Source organism: Stegastes partitus, unplaced genomic scaffold (assembly GCF_000690725.1).
Source record: "Stegastes partitus isolate 25-593 unplaced genomic scaffold, Stegastes_partitus-1.0.2 Scaffold763, whole genome shotgun sequence".
Taxonomy (NCBI): Eukaryota; Metazoa; Chordata; class Actinopteri; family Pomacentridae; genus Stegastes; species Stegastes partitus.
Window position 1 is genome coordinate 294,558 of NW_007578494.1, and position 19,247 is coordinate 313,804.

At 41.3% G+C, this 19,247-nt stretch overlaps 1 protein-coding gene across 1 annotated transcript in view; it reads left to right on the forward strand.

Annotated features, from left to right (window-relative positions):
• The window catches only part of st6galnac3 (ST6 (alpha-N-acetyl-neuraminyl-2,3-beta-galactosyl-1,3)-N-acetylgalactosaminide alpha-2,6-sialyltransferase 3), a 120,388-nt gene extending 104,634 nt beyond the window's left edge, over positions 1-15,754 (forward strand). Inside the window, exons 4-5 of the mRNA XM_008291805.1 lie at positions 11,212-11,319; positions 14,937-15,754. Of these exons, the coding sequence (XP_008290027.1) occupies positions 11,212-11,319; positions 14,937-15,126 (298 nt within the window). The 3' untranslated portion in view covers positions 15,127-15,754. The remainder of the gene's footprint in view (positions 1-11,211; positions 11,320-14,936) is intronic.
• The last annotated feature ends 3,493 nt before the right edge of the window (positions 15,755-19,247 follow it).

A 19,247-nucleotide genomic window follows, 5' to 3' on the forward strand; every position in this document is an offset into this window, starting at 1 on the left:
ATTATTAGTCAGGATCAGAAATGCTTCATTGATTCCTGAGGGGAAAGTGTTGAAGTTGCTCCCATTCAAAGACTAAGCAGTAAGAAGAAAAAAAAACACATAAGTAGAAAAGTATGTCCTAAAAATATCAACACAGGCAGAATAAAATATGACAATGTACCTCGTGCTATGAAAAAAATATAAAATGTAGTGAAGAACAACAGAGCTGCAGCATAACTAAAGCACCTTATTTAAAATTCTATTCTACTTTTTAACATTTACTTGATATTCGTCTGTATTTTCTGTATCCTCGATAGAATACCTAAAACAACAGCTCTTTTTTTTTTTAAAACCCGTTCTGAACTTTCACTTAAATTTCACATTTATTAAATTATTTCTCAAACTTCCTTTTTTTTGTTTGTTTGTTGTAACCTCAGTTTATTCCTGAATTTTACGATATATTCGATCATTTCAACCTGTAATGAGATCGCCCGAGGCAACTGTGAAATGAATAAATCCCACAAACAGAATTTTATTTTTTAATTTTATTTTATTATTCATTGTTATTTTGTCAAGTCGCACTTATTCAAAATAAAAGATGAAACTGCTTCATGCAGTGACATCTGCCAAGGAGTAAAAATGATGAGAACGCTGACACTGCTCCTAAAAAATAAATATAAGCTTAGATTAAAGTCTTAAGTTGCTGTTACGAGTATCAGGGGGGAAAAATGGGGCTTCAATTGCTAAAGACAATGAACCATTTCTATTTTGTCATTTGCTTCCATAAATGTCTCCGATCTGCTCTGTGTAAACACTGCAGTTCATCCCAGTGGAGAAATATCACGATTTGAAGTTTAGATTTGTTTTTCTGACGGATCTGAACGTCACAGAAAAATAGTTTAAGGATCACTAGAAATCATAAATGGGTGGAAACTTGACTCTGTGCTAAGCTAAGCTAATCGTCTGCAGCTTGTGGGAGTTTACTATTTAGCGCGCATGCAGGGGAGTTTTATTGATCATTTTATCTGTGTCAGTGTGGGCAACAAAGCAATGAGTTCATTTCCCGAAATTTCAAGCTTTTCCTTTAAATCCTGAGTCACGATTTACAAACTGCCAAAAGCGTTCACCTCGGCGCTGAGCTGTGTGTAATTAGAGCAGGTGTTTCTTTGAACATACAGTGAAGCGCCGAGACGAAAGGATCCCGCTGCGATCGTGTGAATGTACGCGTTTGTCTCATATTACGTCATTTTACTTTTTCCCGCCACGGAGCAGTTTTTTTTTTTTACAGTCAAACTGATTTTCCTCCCTGAGTGCGGATCAACTTCTCACAATGCTGATGAGTTGTGTTCCGCTAAGTGTTTCCGACAGGTGTCATATCGTATTTGTGCAGCTTGTAGAGGCATTATGAAGCGCCGTTTCGACCGAATCAGACGTCGGCGCGGATCTTTCTCGCGCACGTGGACGGATCTCCTGTCGCGAATGTCAAGTGCGAGTTATTGAACGGAGTCGGAGGTAGAGGGAGTCTTGTGACTGATCCCGGGCTGCTCTCCAGCGCTCCTTAGCCTCTGGCACTCGGCAGGTAAAGCCCAACAAGCTCCAGCTCAGTCAGACTTAGGGGATTATTTACTTAGACCCCGCTCAGAGCGTCTGACTTCATTTCTCAAACACCCTTCATTTCACAATGCCAGCAGCATGGCAGCATCCTGGCATGTCAGTCCCCATCACTCCCGCCTCGCTTCTCTCAGGTTCGTACTGGGGAGCAAGAAAAAGAACAATTTAACTGAGCTTTTATGTGCATATTTTCTATCTTCGTGCGTGCCCGAGCACAATTTATTGTTTCATTTCTCTAGAAAGACGTCTCAGTGGGGACTAAAAAAAATCAAAATAAAATAAAAAAACATGTAAAAATTCAGGGGCTGTCGAGCCAGACCTCATGACACATTCCGTTTGTCGTCTTTGAGTAAAAGCCTGTGTTTTTCTGCTTTAACAAAACAAGCAAATTGCATTCTTTTCTGTCCTCCGGCTCTGGATGTTATTTGTCGCCTGCCAAAGCGGCTTCACACCGCGCCTTATCTCTCTTTTAAATTGGCCACAATAACAGCATCCTTTCCGCAAAGTTGTCCCATTATAATTGTCACAGGTAAACACATTGCCTGTTGTAGACCTGGAATTCTATCTGTCGCTCTCGTCGCGTCTGCGCTACTAGACATCTGCTTTGAAATGTTAGTTATCAGGTCAGCAGATCCCACCCCCTTTATTTATCCTGTTGAGTTTTTTTTTTTTTTTGCTCCAGGACATCCAGCTCTTGACTCTGCGGATGTGGTGTGTGTCTGCGTTTGTGTGTCTGCCGCTAGAGTGGCAAATGGCTAATGAATAATGCAGGGTAATAGTGATGTGTTGACAGCTCTGACGGCTGAGAGCTGCCGAGCTGTGTATCACTGATAATGTGCCATTTCCCTTCTGTGCTCCTCCACTCCTTTATTACAACAAATTGCCTTTTTTTTTGTTGGTAATTTCACCTCCACACACCCGCCCCACTGTCTCTCGGTGTGTGTGAAGAAGTTAGTTGAACTACCCAAACTACATTCTGCACCCGGAGACACAAGCACACATCTTTCGATAATGTGTCTGAAACTCTTTTAGTTTAGTCGCTGATTGGTTTCTAAATTGATTTTGGATTGTTTATGCTCAGAGTTTGGCCACATCAGACAGGAATGCATTTGGGTTTTTGGAGTTTGCCCTCAACTGAAATCAGCCAATGAGGCAATAACTCTAAACTAAAAGATAAAATGTTTTTCTTACTTCTTACTTTGAGGCCCCTAAATTGCTGTTTACAATTTATTATTGGCAATCAGAGCTTTTAAAAAGTCCTCCAGAGCTTCTCTTGTAAAGCCAAGAAACAACCGATTACTGAAAAAGACATAAGACTTTAAAGAAAAAGCAAATTGGACTTGTTTCCATTAATTGTTTTGCAGCGAATAAACTCGACTGTGCGGTGCTGCCATAAGGTGGCGGTATACACTACGTTACACATGGTTGTAATCATAGACTGTATAAAAGATGGACATAGCAACCGGCCCTGAAAAATGAACCGAGAAGTGTCAAAAACCTGCAACATCACTACGTCCACTAGCTGCTGGCTCCAAAAAGCCCTGGCTCCCATAGAAATGAATTGGAAAAGAAGTGATCACAGATCATGAAATACCGCATTCCTCCAGCTCAGGATTTTTTTAAAATTAGTTTTCATGGTCAAGTCCAGAGATCAGGTGGCCAATCTGAAAATAAATCAATACTGAATTTTTAAAAAATCATCAACATTTTGCGGGGCAAGGGGCGTGGCTGGCTTGATTGACAGTCGGCAGCGACCATACAGACGAAGCAGAAGGCGGTAAATGTGGGCGGGGCAGAGAGGGCCCGCCTCTCAATCCGTCTGACCAATCGCTGCTCCTATGGCTCCGCCCCCCTCCCACGATTTTTGCGTCACTGGCTCCAAAAATCCAAGATGTCAACCAGGAAGTAGCAAAACCCTGACTTCATTTTCTCAGTGCAGAAACCAACGGGTGACGTCACGGTAGCTACGTCCATCTTTTATACAGTCTATGGTTGTAATAAACAAAGTAAAAGCCTAAAACAAAACTAGCTGCCAACTACTGAAAAACCAAACCAACAAAGTTCTGGCGTTGTACAACAGAACAATGAAGAGAAGTCTTCAGTAATTGTTTAAATCAGGGAAGTTTTAATTATTCATTTGTGTCAAGTGGTGTCAACCGTTTTTCAGACTGTCTGAAGGCAAAGACAATAATAAAAGTAGAAACAGCTGATCAGTCATGGAAGTTAAATATTCATCTGAAAAAAGTGTTTCCGTTCCAATTATAGGAAAAAGTCATACAGTTTTTTTTTTTAAATTTTGCATTTCTGTTTCTATTAACTTTTTCTAATGAGATACTTTAAAATGGGCATAAAAATACAACATGGAAACAAGGCTCCTGTTCTCAAGATAGTTCACTCAACATCTCCAATGTTAACCTCAAGGTGGCGCTAGAGGGAATATTAGAGCATTACCAAAGTCAGTCTTTGGGCAACGAGAACATCGTAATCCAACAAGTATTTGTTGAGATTTTTTAGGACTAAAGTTGACACTAGAATAGCTAAAAACTCATGTTATTGTATTAAACTCTTTTTTATGGTGTGGACTGAGTACAGGCAGACCAGTATGATGTTTATCAAAAATATACATGAGCAGCAAAAGGAAAAATCTTTGTGTCACAACAGAGAAAAACAAACACAACTTTAAACTGGCTTTTGTTTATTCACATATGTTTAATTAAAAAACAACTTCATCATGCAGAAATCAGGCAGGCTAATAATCAGTTTAGCATTTGTACTGAGTGGATTGTCAATGTCAAGGGTTCCACATCTGCATGTTTTCATGGACATGTTCCATATGTGGGCAGAAGAAAACATGACGGAGACCTTTAGTGAGCATGAAAAAAGAGCTGCTAGGTTTATTGTGTTTGTCTGGAAAGAATGAAAAGTCAAATGAAAAACAGTCTGATCGAACCCTTAACAAGTAGATAAGCGTCACCGCCGCTCTGAGAACCAAGAAGCAGACACGACTCACAGGCAGAATGGCAGGTGTGAAGGGAATACAATAGAAAACAACAATACGGAAAACACAGAATACAATGAAGTACTGTATGCAACATGGGTTGAACCAGCCTGGAGTTAATGACAGCGTACAGGGCAGGTAATAAGCCGGGGAGAGGCCAAAACCCAAACTGTAAACGCTAAAGGCCGACCGCGTTAAAAGCCTTGAACAAGTAACACAAAAACTGAGCGCTCGCCAGACTTCAAGACACAAACAGACCGATGTTAACTCAAGAAAACAAGAAAACTGAGGACAGGAGAGTGTCAGCGTCAGTGGTAGCAGTCTATACTAATGTGGCAAGCTACAGAACAGAGTCAGGTAGTTACTCAGGATACAGACAGTGGGGCCACTCACACATTTAACAGACTGATCGGTATGGAAGTTGGAACATTCTGAACCTGGGGAGGCACGGTTACAAGAGTCTGGACCAACCGGGCGGGCTGGAGGATGAGTACACCATTAGGAAGACCGAGGCTTGATGGAGTGTTGCAGCGACAAACAAGTGTCCAGGAAGGGTTGTGCTCTGGAGGACTGGTGAATAAGTGAGGCACTGGTTGAGCTGGAGTGAGTCAATTAGTTCAACTGGAAGTCAAGAGAAGTGACAACACAACCAAGAAACTGGCAAAAATGTTTAGAGTGTGAGCTCCACTGACCGGTAGGTAAGTGTAGGGATTTGACTGGTTCCTTTATAGCAGGAGGTGGTAATTGGCGTCCAGCTTCATATGCAGCTGTCTTCACCTCACACAGCAGAAACACAACCACACCCAGAGACAGCAAAAAGGAGAACGAGCTGCCAACGAGGCAATGATGGAGGCAGGAGCAGGGGGTTTGACATAAAGACCAAGGATGGGGAGTGCAAACAAAATAAAAAAACAAGTGTCCAGTTTACTCAACATGGGAACATGAGCCGACGGTGAGATTTACATCACAAGGAGTCTTGTGTACGTGGAAACCACAGAGTGGCCTTTAGAGGCTACTTCCTGGTTTCTGTCAGTGTGATCATAGTTCTCTAAGTGGCCTTTACAGAGGCACAGTGACACACAGTTTCATTGGGAATAAACAACAAAAACCCCAACAATACTAGCAAGAGCTCCAGGAGTTTCCTCACTCTGTTTGAACTGTAAAGAGTGCAGCGCAGAAACGCCCCAGCAGTATTTACTGAGATGCCCTGCATGGGGAGCAAAGAGCAGCGTGTGGTTGGAGAGACGGCAGGTTTAGAAATATTGTACATTTATCTCTCTGCGGCTTCATGTTGAGTCCTTGAACCTCCACCTGCAGCCTCTACCTTTCACCATTGGAGCTAAAACTGTGAAACCTACAGTATGTTAATGTTCCTCCCGTGTTAAAATCTGACCCCCTTGCATTTAATGATGCATATGTTTGCATAATATTTTTTGCAGCGACTTTGGAATATATTTAAGGAGGTCAGTGCGAGCCAAAAAAAATCCTCCTCTGTGTTGGTTGGCTTTTTGTGAACACAAAGCCGAGACAGCGGCCCACTTCCAATCAAGTAAATCTAAATCAAAACTACAGGGCGTGCTTTAATTCTGTATCTGCGACACTGAAGGTTTAAACTGAAGTCTCTCCTTCATTTTTGATGGCTTTCGGTGTGCTATAATGATTTTTATTGGGTTTTAAAGATTTTTATTATGTAATTTTATGCTTTTAGCATCTTGGGGCCACATTTGAGTTATTTCATATAATAAAATCACATTTTTTTTAGATCCATAAAACCAAAAAAGAGAAAGAATTAATGGATAAAAACGTAAATAATAGATCCAGGTTGACTCAGATCCTGCTTCCCATGTGGTATCCTTACGAATTAGTCACTGGTTTTATGAGGTTTTTTAAATTAAAGGTCAGGATTTTAAACTCAAATACAACATTTGCACACAGCCCTGTAATGCAGATCCTCAGGATTTTGTGCAGTTTGTCGTTTTTCTTCTCTTTTTCTTCCTCCCCAGCCAGCTGGGCGCCATCAGCCACCATCCCTCGCTGCTTCAATAACGTCCATAATTGTACATAATTCCAAAAACTGGACATTTGGCACGATGTCAACGTGCTATATGGCAGACGTAATGAGGAGGTAGAGAGATGAAGTCCTCGCTAATAAAAAGAGTACTGCTGAATAGTTTGGGAAATTAACCTCCAGTTATTAGTCAAAGGAGCATCCATTAGTGTAATAGGGATTTTTACAGTTAGGTATTTTCACAACAAAATAACGTTTATTTGCAGACCATTATGGAAATTAAACAGTTTAATAGTGCTGATATCAGGCGTTTTAGGGAACAGACTTTATTTTATGATCTTATTTGGCTTCAGGCTGATGAAAGTTCATCTGTTCGGAGGCTTCTGGAGCAAAATAACAACTGGTTCAGTGAATCCTGTAGGAAGTCTGATCCACTGTCTCTTTCTTAAAGCTGCACTCACCCTCGACATCCCGAGCAGTTTCTGGATGGTTATTTCACATTTTTACTCACTGTGGACTCATTTTTCACTGTAATATTAAGTCCTGCACCTCTATGGAAATGTCATTTGTTAGATATGACAAGGTTATAATTACACACCAAAAAAAGAAAACAACAAAAGTCACATTTCTTTGATTTTATAGTTCACAAAAAAAATGTAAAAAGCCTGGAATCAACACATTTGCTGTTGTACATGTTATTAATAATAATAAATGAATAGATAAAATATAAAATAAAAGAAATTCAGCTTTTATTGTATGTGTGGGATGTGTTTGTTTTGTTTTTGGTATGACGTTACAACTTTGTCGTACTCACCATAAAAATGTGACTCTATATATTTTTAATTTGTTTCATGCTTGTACGTGTTGTGGTGATACACGGCCTGCAGTTCAGCCCAAAACTCCCTGAGTTGTTGTGATGTGACTGTTGGTTGCGTTGCAGAGCACAATTAATGTTTTTTTTAATAGAATCTGTTTTTTACAATTGGTTTGTTTTTATCAGATTCTTTAATGTGACATGTAGAATACAGACATTTTGATGAATTTTAGGCTCAGATTTGGTTATGTTTCCCATATCAATGAGTTCGATGACCTCTTTTTACAGCTTCTACCGCTGACAAATGATGTGATTTTGTCAAACAAATATCTCACCTTTCTTTTATTCAAAGGTCAAACACTGGCCAAGTGAAAGTTCTGTCTCTCTGTTTCATTTGTTACGCACACTTAATCACAATCATTATGTTCAGCACACACACTATTTTCATCTTTCGTCAAACACAATGATTCAAAGTTTTTTGTCTTTTTTTTTTTAGCAAAAATATTAATAATACAACAACCTTGCCTAATTTATCACTTGTTAACAAAGGAACTAAAACCAAACAGGACAGATAAAATGATGATAGGGCTGCGGGACATGAGCAGAGAGGAAGCAAAAATAATGAGGTGAATAAGATCAAATAAATAGAAATAAAAACAGTTCCAAGATCTTTCACAAAGAGGAATGTTTTAAGAGGAGATTTTAAATAAACTGTGGGCTTAGTGTGTCTCACTTCAGCAGCAGAGTTCAGGAATGTGGAGGCTTGAACAGCAAAAGCCTTCGTCACAAACTGTGACGTGGGAGTAACGAGCAGCATCTCAGTACTTGACAGGGCTCATACCAAGTCAATAAATCAGAGACGCATTTAGGAGCAAGGCCTTAAAAGTGAGCAGTAAAAACTTTAAATCAAATCAGAATCAAGTGAGGAGCCAGTGTGGGAAGACGAGCACAGGGTGTGACGTGATGAAGCATCTTTGTATTCAAGTAATCAAGCTGAGAACAGATAGAACCAAACTTTTTATACATCAGTAAATGACGGGAATTAACTAGTTTCACTGAATATCTTGAGTTAAAAAGAAACATTTTTGACTTTTATCATCAAAACAGAGGTTAGGATCACATTTTATGCCAAGATTCCTCGCAGTCTGCTTTATATTGTTTTATAGATTGCCAAGATGCAGCAGAGCTAATGGTGGCTGGGTCACTTCAGACTAATTACATTTGAGGACATTTTGGGACTTCAGTGGTTTAATATCAGAGAGGCAAGTTGGGAGATTTTCTTGACTGCAAGGCTCTGTGGGTAAAATGTTATGTATTAACAAAGAGGCAGTATGTATATAGACAACTGAAGGGGGCCAAGAATTGAGCCTTGTGGGACTCCACAACTCAACTGAGCCATCGAGGAAATACTTAGACTTAGACTAGACTTAGACTAATACTTTTGTTGGAGACACATGAGCATATGAGCCATTGATTACTCCTCAAGTCTCTAAGTTATGTAAAAAGATAGTGAGGTCAACTGGTGATCAAATGTGGCACTTCAATCTGAAATAATCCAAATCAAGTTATCGCCTCCACAGTCTGCAGTCAGCAGTAGAGCTTTAAGGCCGAGTCATGTATGTCGACAAGAGTACACATGATGTAAATCTATCCAAGGTATCCATGCTGCAGTATCTACTGAACATTTACCAGGAAAACATGTGGTGCTTAAAGCAAATGTTTCATATGATCAGAGAGTGCGTGAGGCGATGCTTCATCATCCAAACCTTTAAAATTCATCATTAGAAGAGCTGTAATTGAAATAGTTGCTGCCGGACTTCGGAGGTGCTTTGATTCGTACGTATACTTTTCATCAGTGGAGCCAAAGCTAAGCAGGAAGTCGTAAATTCTCCAGATATCCTGTGCTCTATCCGTCCACTCTTCTCGACACACCTCAGATATAATCACATTACCTCCACGCTACAGCTGAATCTGCGACCGGCTGTTATTCATCTGTGTTCGATATGTGGGGCAGTGCGACCGTCCTTGTAGCCGACCGACACGTACCCACCGTATTATGACTTTCTGGTCTGGACACACAGACGTGAAAAGCCTGAATTAGTAACCTTCACAAGTGCTTAACTCTATTACTTTTCTGAAAGATATACGCAGAGAAAGGAGGGTGAGTGTGTATTGGTCAATTCTAAAGAGATTCTGAGTATGCAGTGTGTTGACGCTGAAAATGAACACTCAGGATGTGACATAAAAACTGTTTTCCTGTTGATTTCTTGTAAAGCAAACTGTTAAAAAAAAAAAAAACATTTGATTGTAAATCTTACTGTGTAGCAGTCAGTACCCTGTGTGTAGTGTTGGCTGAGGAGAGCTGCTGTCCAAGGTGCTGATCCTGGAGCAGTCTGTCCAAAGCCCTTCATTCAACAACAGCATTTGCTGGATTTGCTGCTTAAAACTTTGGTGTTACTTTGGAAAACTTCATAAACCTCTTCTTGTTTGCTTTAACATGAAAACACTTCTGTATTTTCATCTCGGTTGTCTTGTAAGGAGACACGTTAAATGGTTCTTTAATGGCTTTTTAATTGGTATGAATTTGGACTTGTTGAAAAATGGAGATTAATGAAACATTTTACAAATAAATAAGATTTAATTCCTTCATAAGTAGCAGAAGAGAATTAAGTTTTAGTCGTCACTTTTAAATCTGTGTGAAGAAATTTAAAAATGTGTTATTTTTTTAAACACGTCTCATTTGTTTAGTGTTTTTTTTTTTCTTGACTTATTTATTGATGCATCAATTTATTATTTTGTAAAATCTAGAATTCCTTTTATTGTCTTCGTAGTGTGACTCATTTGAATAAATGCTTTAAATCATTTTTTGGTAAAAGTTTTAGCATCTAAATGTATTTTTGGGCGCTCCAACAGACACTTTCCACTATTTTCTGTAATTTTACAGACAAACAAATAATCTAAAAGCTAATCAATAAATAAATTAACTTTAGTTGTGGCCTTAATTGATTTAGAAATGACGACATCAGTTAATAGGATGATTTATAACCAGTTATGTAACATCTGCGGTCTTCCATGCTGATACTGTATCACACTGCGGGGATGTTACATTTGTCCCACATCATTATCAGCATCCTGCTGTGCGCTGCTCTTAATTTACACCGAGTCTGAGGATGCTCCCGGTGTTGCGTTGTGCTGCTGAGAGTCGGGGTCCTCGGGGATCTCGGGACCCCCTGCGCTGCCGAAAGCTGCGGGTAGCAGAGTTTACGACCCACTTCAGACGTTACTAATCTGGTTTTCTTCAAAAAACCTCAGATCAAGATGCATCGCGTTCTGTTTGGAAATGATCAAAGCCTCTTTTTTTTTGTACCTCTGACATGTCATAACTGGTTCACCCGTCTGATGCTGATGAAAGGATCATGCATGTCGTTATTGATTGGCCCACCAGGTTGCTGCATCGTTCACTCGGGGCGACTGCTGTTGCCTTGTTGCGAGAAGCTGTTCAACAATCTAATAATGCGTTACTCAGCCCTTTAAATCTTTTTATGTACACGCTGAGGTGTGAATGTTACAACCTCCTGAATGTATTTAATTAGACAGACGCAAAGTAGAATCGTTTACATTTTAATTTACAGGAGCAGCTGCATCTGTTAGAATAATTTTAATTATCACATTCTCACAAGGAGCACAAAGGTCAGATCCTTGAAACTCTTATTTTAATGTAAATGATTTTTTTTTTTTTTTAGGATTTTTATGCAAATGAATATTATAGTAAAAGATGTGTGTTTTTTATTGTGTTTGCAGGATCCAGTCCGGCTCGTACCTCAGCACCGGCTGGTTCACGCTCATCCTCGCCATGGACATGTGCAAAGAGATCCATATCTACGGCATGATAAATGACACCTACTGCAAGTAAGACACCAGCCGCCCCTCACCTCCTTCCCTCCCTCCGTGTTTGGATGAAAAATGCACACGTTTCCCACAAAACTTTGAAAAACTAGATTCGCATTCACCAGCCAATCGCAGCCTCCCATGACGACTGGCTGCCCTGCTACAATTCCAGCACCTCAGTTTGGATTTAATGGCTGAATTTCTGTGCTGAAATCTATATTGGGTCCTCTGTGCCGCGAATACCATTATGTTTTCCTGCCTAGAATACCCAGCAGGCTGCAGAGAGTGTGTCGCTGCGGGTGGTTGGACCGCAGCACCCAATTCCTCCTCTGCTTCAGGTTTTATTTGTATATCAGCCGGTTGTCTTCGCTCCCAGTCCTGGGTGAGTGATTACCGTCTGGCTGCGAGGCCATCGGAGTAATGACAAACAAGATGCTGCTCAGTCTCGAGTCATCTCAGCCTTGATGGACTCGCCTCCTCTCACGGCTCCACCTGAGCTCTCTGTATCCCCCCAAATCAAACACTTTTACCTAATGCACAGTGAAAATCCTGGCTTTTATCCTCGCCGTGTTCCCCGAGCGCAGCAGGGGCTGAAATAAAAGCAGCCCCAGACACTTGGCAGAGAGGAGTGATAATTCAACCAGCACGGAGGATTTTATGATTCAGCGAGGGAGTTAAGGGGCGGTTTTCTCTCCCTTGCCCGTCTCTCATTTATTTCCCTCCATCCGGCGTGAGACGGGAGGATATTGTGTTTCGCTCTGAATTGACAATTTAGTGTCGCCCAAAGTACTTTTGGCAGCTGGATGCTCCAGTATGACGAGAAGAAGCAAAGTTTTGTGCAGAAGCTTTAGTCGGGAGTGACCTCAGCGGTTGTGCGGTAATGGAGCCTCAACAGGTGCTGCAGACAGGGGTGAAATTGAATTTATTTGTTAACGCCGGTGCGCACCGCTGTGTGACACAGAAGAGAGGCAGTGATTGTGTATTACTGTACGCTGGCAGACAGCCACACTCACTTTCTGCTGTGGACCCACTGATGGCTGCTTCTCTTCTGTCTGGGTTCATTCTCTCGATTGCTGCTCGAGTCGTCGTCTCATAAAGCTGTCAGTCACCATTAGAAACCCGTAGCCCAGCGCACAATGAACCTAATCCACCGCTCGCAGCTTCCTTCTGTTTTTATTGATTCCTCATTCTGTTTTAATGCAAACTCCATAAACAGAGTGAGTCGTGAAATTCGGGTCAGAATGGTTCCGACTGTACGTTATGGAATTTACTGTGTGTTTTCAGATTTGGCGCAGAATAGAAATAAATACCGTTGTGATGTTTTATAAATAAATACCGTTCAGGAAAAGGAGTGTTTGTTGAACAGACTCGGCTGCCAACAACCGCGGCTCCTTTTTTTTTCGAAATAACCTGCTGAGTGCAGAACTTTGCTCGCAGCAGAATCGTTCAAATTACAGCTCGTTGTCCTGAAGGAGCTTCGTTTTCATAGTTAAATAATTTTGTTTGTTTGTCAGATAATAGTCTTCTCAAGCCAATCAGAGCGAAACCATTTGTCTTGGCTGTCTGGAAGAGAAGATATTTGAGGATGCAATGGCCTACATGAATCATATTGTCATCCATCCATCCATCCATCCATCCATCCATTATCTACACACCGCTTAATCCTCACCAGGGTCATGGGGGGCTGGAGTCTATCCCAGTTTACTCAGGGTGAAGGCAGGTTCACCTGGACAGGTAACCAGTCTATCACAGGGCTACACTTAGAGACAGACAACCAAGCACACTCACATTCACACCTACGGACAATTTAGAATCACCAATTAACCTCAGCATGTTTCTGGACTGTGGGAGGAAGCCGGAGAACCCGGAGAGAACCCACGCTGCACGGGGAGAACATGGAGACTCCACGCAGAAAGATCCTGGGTGTCCTCACCGGGACTCGAACCGGTGACCTTCTTGCCGTGAGGCGACGACGCTAACCACGAGACATCTTTCAGCCTCACGTTATCATATGAAACATATTTCTGTTTATAGATATTATGGCTGATGTTGTGCAGACGCAGCGAAAGCAGCTCCAGTATTGCCTGCAATAACAAACAGTATATATAATTAAATCAATATCAGGATATATGTCTTTAACCACAGAGACATGGCCAAAATGGAAATTTCTACAAACATTAATCTGCTGCTTTAACAGCCTCCACTTTTCTGGGAGCAAAAAATTGCAACCTGACTGCAGGGATTTGTTCCCAATTAGACACGACAGCATTAAGATGCTGAGCAATAAAGTTTGGCTCGCAGCTGCACTTCCAGTTCATCCCAGAGGTACTGGAAGCAGTTTTATCACATCCAACTGGGAAAATCATTTCTTTGTGGACTTTGCGTTGGTTCTGTGGGATTTGTCGTGTTCAAACAGGAGACATTAAAAAATACACTCAGACCAAAAGCATTCAAACATACCCGAACAAGACAGGACAGATAAAATGTCTCAGCAGATGTACCAGCTGATATTAGTTTATTGCAGATTCATCATTGTATGTGTGACAGCTTTAAAATTTTAAATTGATAGTCGTCTGACTCAGCCGATCACTTCAGGCAGTTAAGCAGATCACACAGGTCCCTCTGGACGAACAAGCGTTTTCTATAACTTGTTTTATATAGACAGAGTGTCGGATTGGGCAAGATAGCTTAAAAAAAACAAACAAAAACTAGACAGCGTAACGCTTAATTTCAGTTAATATAAAAAAATCCTGACAGTTTTTATTTACCTGTTTTTAATAAAGGCTGGGAGAAAAAATATTTATTTGGAATTAAATCAATTTAGCCAATGTGTCGAGGTACATGAGTAACAATTTTAACCCGTTATGGGGCAAGTGACCATATTTGGTAACTTCCTTGGACGTTCCATATGTCCACCCTGTTCCTCTCCTTGAGGTTGAAGAACCATTTGTGCTTTGATTTAGTTTTTATATTTAATAATTTGCTTTCATGGCAACTTTGATCTGATGCATTTAGGGTCGACTTCAAATCATCAAATTTTTAAAACCATTTCTATTCAGACAATCTCTGATTTGCCAGAAGATTTTATAGCATCAAGTCTGTGTCTTTGAGCACACATTTATATTCATATTTTCAATGAACTATTATAACTGATGAGCAGGTAAGACAAGCTGTAAAATAAACTAACTCATGGTAGGTAGCGTAATCCAAGTAGAACAGAGTTCTTGGAGATTCAAAACGGTTCCACAAATATAACTAAGAAAATCATTGTTTTCATTGTTGGACATGTTTTTTAGTTTCCGGCGCCACTTTGTAGGAATAAACTTTGGTTTGGAGGAAACTTTATCAGGTAGTATTGTGCAAATCGTTTTATTAGGATGACATCAACACAGCATAGCCTTAATATAACCAAGCAAGGTAGAGATGGTTGAGCAGAAGTTCCTGATGATTTAGGATGGAATAACTCTTTAGTGAAACTGTCAAACATGAAATCAAACAAATATTGATAAAGTGTTTATCGCTGGTACGTATAGCAGTTGTTACATCCTACTGGTGTTACTGTCCTGTGATGTTGAATAGATGCTTAAAAGCTGTGCAGTTCTCCTCAACTTGCTTCTTTCCTTTCCTTCTCGCTTTAGGACAGAGGGCAACAAAAAGGTTCCCTACCACTACTACGAGGCAGGCAGCCGGGACGAGTGTGCAGAGTACCTCCTCCATGAGAGCGCCCCCTATGGGGGACACCGCTTCATCACCGAGAAGTCCGTTTTCTCCAAGTGGGCCAAGACTCACGCCATTAAGTTCTTCAATCCGCCCTGGCAGCTGTCGTGACCCTGGCTGAACCAGCGTGGAAATATCATCATCTATCATCGACATGTGGAGACCAAGTGAATCTCTGCAGTGACACTTTCAAACACAAGCATCCATTTTAGCACAAATTTCATTCCATGAGGGTTGTTGGTCAAGTCCTGGTTGGTCACAGGTGGAGCCTCAGGATTTAGGCTCCTGAATTGGACAAATTAACATGAAGGTTTGACCAACCCAGACAGCACTGACATATCTCCTGCTTCTTGAATATAAAGTCTCGTTCTTCTGATTTTCAGAACTGAAGAATGTGCACGACTCGCTGCTCTGCACTGACTAATTGATCCATTCGCTGCTCTGTGAGTCTAGCAAAGGATGGCTTGAACTTAAAAAAAAAAGAAGAAACAAGCGTCCGTCAGCTCGCAGTGACCTCGGCCGCTGACATGTCCGCAGGCTCTAGACATCACAGAGGCTGAATTTACATTTTTCTTTCCAGGGCTGTAGCTGAAAACGAGCTCAGCGACTGCGGAGACGATTTGCGACGACGAGGACGTCTGACGAGCTCGTCTACTCCGTTTCCTCCGAGCGTCTGTCTTCTGTCAGGCTGTAATTAATCTGTAACGAGTATCATTCAGGCCTTCATCTCTGACAGAGGGAGTATTGAAGGCAGATGCTCCGTCAGTTTCAATTTACTCTGCTTCTTTCAAAGACGCTTCAGCAAACAAGGTTATTTGAAAAAGAAAAACACAAGCGAGCTAAAAGCAGATTCTCGCCAAACTCGCAGGTAAAATCGGCTTCGTTGCTCGACTGCGTGTTTACTCACACAACCTAAAGATGTCTTTTCTTTTCTAATGCTGTGAAATTGAATTTTAAGAGACACTTTGTGGCGTTGGCTCGATGTCCGGATGGTTTTCTAATTTATTCTGCAGAGATAAGTTGCTAACACTCTCTAACAGTGTGCCATTGACAATGTGAGCATCACAGCACATGGAGCAATGTGCAATTAGAAACTCCATCTTTACCGAAGGAGTTAAGTCCTTTGTGACCCTGCAGAGGGAGAGATTTATGTGTGCAGTGAAACCATTTGAAGTTAATTGTATTCTATTATCATTTTGTGCCTGCAATATACTCTGCAGTTCATTGTATTGACACAGAGGAAGATGCACTCGCTCTCCTTCTCTCTCATATTCTCATCCAGCTTTGTGCCTCTTTGTGTACAGTATCACTGTGTGAACACATCTCCCCATTTGTCTTTGGATGCAGCGTGCGTGTCTCCTGGTTCGGGCCATTACATTTGAATGCATCTGTTCCAGGACAGTGAAGAATAATCAGAGAAGTGCTGAGGTGTGTGGGTTGGCTGGTAGCTCAGACACTCCGGCTGTGACCATGACTTCCCCCCGAGGCTGTGATTAGTGTCCTGGTCAGAGCGGCGGCACAGTGGGGAGGACTGGAAGGACTCAAAGACTTCTAATTTAGGCGACTTGATGCACAGGGTCCCTGACGACTGTAATATACTGCAGCTTCAGTCTCCCTCCTGCTGCAGAGGGCTGTTTACCGGCTCACAGAGGAGCTCCAGTCGCTCTGTGAGCATTGATGTGTTGATTTCCAGGTCAGTGGAAACGTACCTTTATAAAATATCCTCATAGCCGAAGGTTCAAATGTAGCTTTTTCTGGACCTAAAACTTTAAATTTGGTTGAAAAGTTACAGCTCACATATCAGCACTGTTCTAGAAACTGACCTCGTCACTGATTCCATGTCATTGTGAACTAGATCCTACCTACACATTGAAATGCAGCGTTTCAAATGATGCTGAAGCAACAGTTCTTTGTAGCCGAGTAGTCTTCTCTGGGAACTTTTTTACACCTTAAAAAACAGTTTTAACCTGACAGATGGTTTAAATGTGTCTCTCAGTCTAACAAAAGGCACCTTTCCACTGCAGGAACTCCGGACAGGAGCAAGGTGGCACAAAGGTTTTACAGGAACAGCCCCTCTAATCAGCCTTTTCATTTGGAATGCAGTGTTGAATCCAACATATTCCACCATGACACCAACTTTGATTACACTAGTTACTTGATTTAACTCCAGTTATTTGTGCGTTTATGAAATAGTGCAATGGAGGGTTTGTTGTTTTAGCTTATATGGTGAGTTTTACATTAAAGACACAGAGGATCAAAATGTTTGTTGTCTTTAACCAATAAGCTCCAAGATCTGCACAGCAGTTTTTCAAAGCTGCTCAGAAGAGCCTACCCTAGAGTTGGTACTTCATTCTTCCTTGAGAAAACCCTAAAACGGCCCACAAGTTCCTGCAGTGGAGAACAGCCTGATGTGAACCAGGTCCTACCTACGAATTGAAATATAATGTCGGATATGCTGCTGAAGCAACAGTTACTCGTAGCCTAGTAGTCCTCTCTGGGAACTTTTTACACCTCGAGAGACATCACTTTCCCCCAATCAGTTTGGTCTTTCCACTGCAGGAACTCAGGACAGGCACAAAGAACGGCCTCCTTTCAGAACTTCTATTTCCAATGTAATGTGCAGCCCAACATATTCAACCATGACGCCCAACTCTAGCTATGCCCAAACAATGACCAATTCTAGTTACTAGACAAGACTCCATTTCTATGACCCCACGGGACATAGAACAATGGAGGGTTTGTTCGCCGTATGGCAAATTTTATGCTAAGGACACTGAGTGGGCCGAAAAATGCCGTCTGTTGTCTTCTCCCAGTCTGACCAATCAGCGTCAAGACCTGTCCAGCAGTTTTTCAAGACGGGGCAGAAATACCTTCCGCACAGTTGGTAATTTTTTTCTCCTAAAAATGGATTCCTGCAGTGGGAAACGGCCTCATGTGATCCTACATACACATCTGAAAATGGTTTTTCAAATGCTGCTGAAGCAACAGTGATTTGTAGCCGAGTAGTCTTCTCCTATTCACCTTTTTAGACCCTCAAAAATGTCACTTTCACTCTGATGAGGGGTCTAGATGTTGAGGTGGTGCTAAATGTCGCTGAAACCTCAAGGCAGCTACAACTTGTGTACATTTATTCACATGGTGACGACACGTTCGGTCAGCAGCAGCGCCAACGTTGCGACGAGCAGTTGAAAATCTGTTATTTCATTGACTTCTTGACTTGTCTGAAGATTGAGATAAAGAGTGTCGTGGTTGAAGCAGACGTGACTAGTGCTCAGTAAAATGACCATAAAAGCTCATTATTCTTATCTCTGAAATGGAAGTTTGACCAAATAATCGTAACTCGTGGTCTGCCTTCTAGCTTTTCTCCAGCTGCTGATTAAAACCATAAGATGTCGCTGAAGGCCTGAGATAGAAGCAAAGCTACCAAGTGTACCTTGAGCTAAAGGCACCCAGGAGAGTGTTCCCGTAAAACAATAGAAACGTTATATCTACATTCACTGTCAACTCTCCAACAAGTACATAAATGTGTGTAACAAACACCATGAATGCACTTCCTCTGTCGTGAAACACTTGCAAAGCCAGTCGCCCCCCTTTTGTTAGAGACAAACAAAAGGGATTCTTGCTCATTTGGAGACATCTGCTCGAGGATTTTCAGACTATTTTTACACCTTTTGCAGCGCAGATTCTAAGCATACAGTCAAAAAGAAGAAGTAAATTATGAGATCAGTCTTTGCGGATGTTGCTGTCTGTTGTTTGTCCAGTTTACCCAGAGAGCAGCTGGACGTTCTTTTTGGTTTCCAGGACTGAAATGAAGCCCAGCTGTCTTCTGCTGAAGTTCTTAAGCTCACCAAGACCTGAGTGACTGAGAGTCCACGCAGACATCTTTCTAATTTACCTGATAGTCATCTGGGTTCCTTACAGGGCTTATAACAAACGTTAACCCCCCTTTGGAAGAGTTCCCCTTTTGTCGATTTATTTTGGCTTTTTTTTGACAAGAATTTACAAAAAAACTCTTTTATGTCAAAGTGAAAACAGAGTAAAACTTCAAAGTTATGTCAATTAATTAAAAATGTAAAAGAGATGATTGCACAGCCGTGTTTAGTTTTAGTATCTTCTCCCAAGTTGCAGTTGTCTTGCTGACTGCATCAGGTTGTCCTTTAAGATGTCCTCAGACTTTGCTGGATTCATTTTACTCTCTACCTTCACAACCTGCTGAGAAGCATTCCCTCATC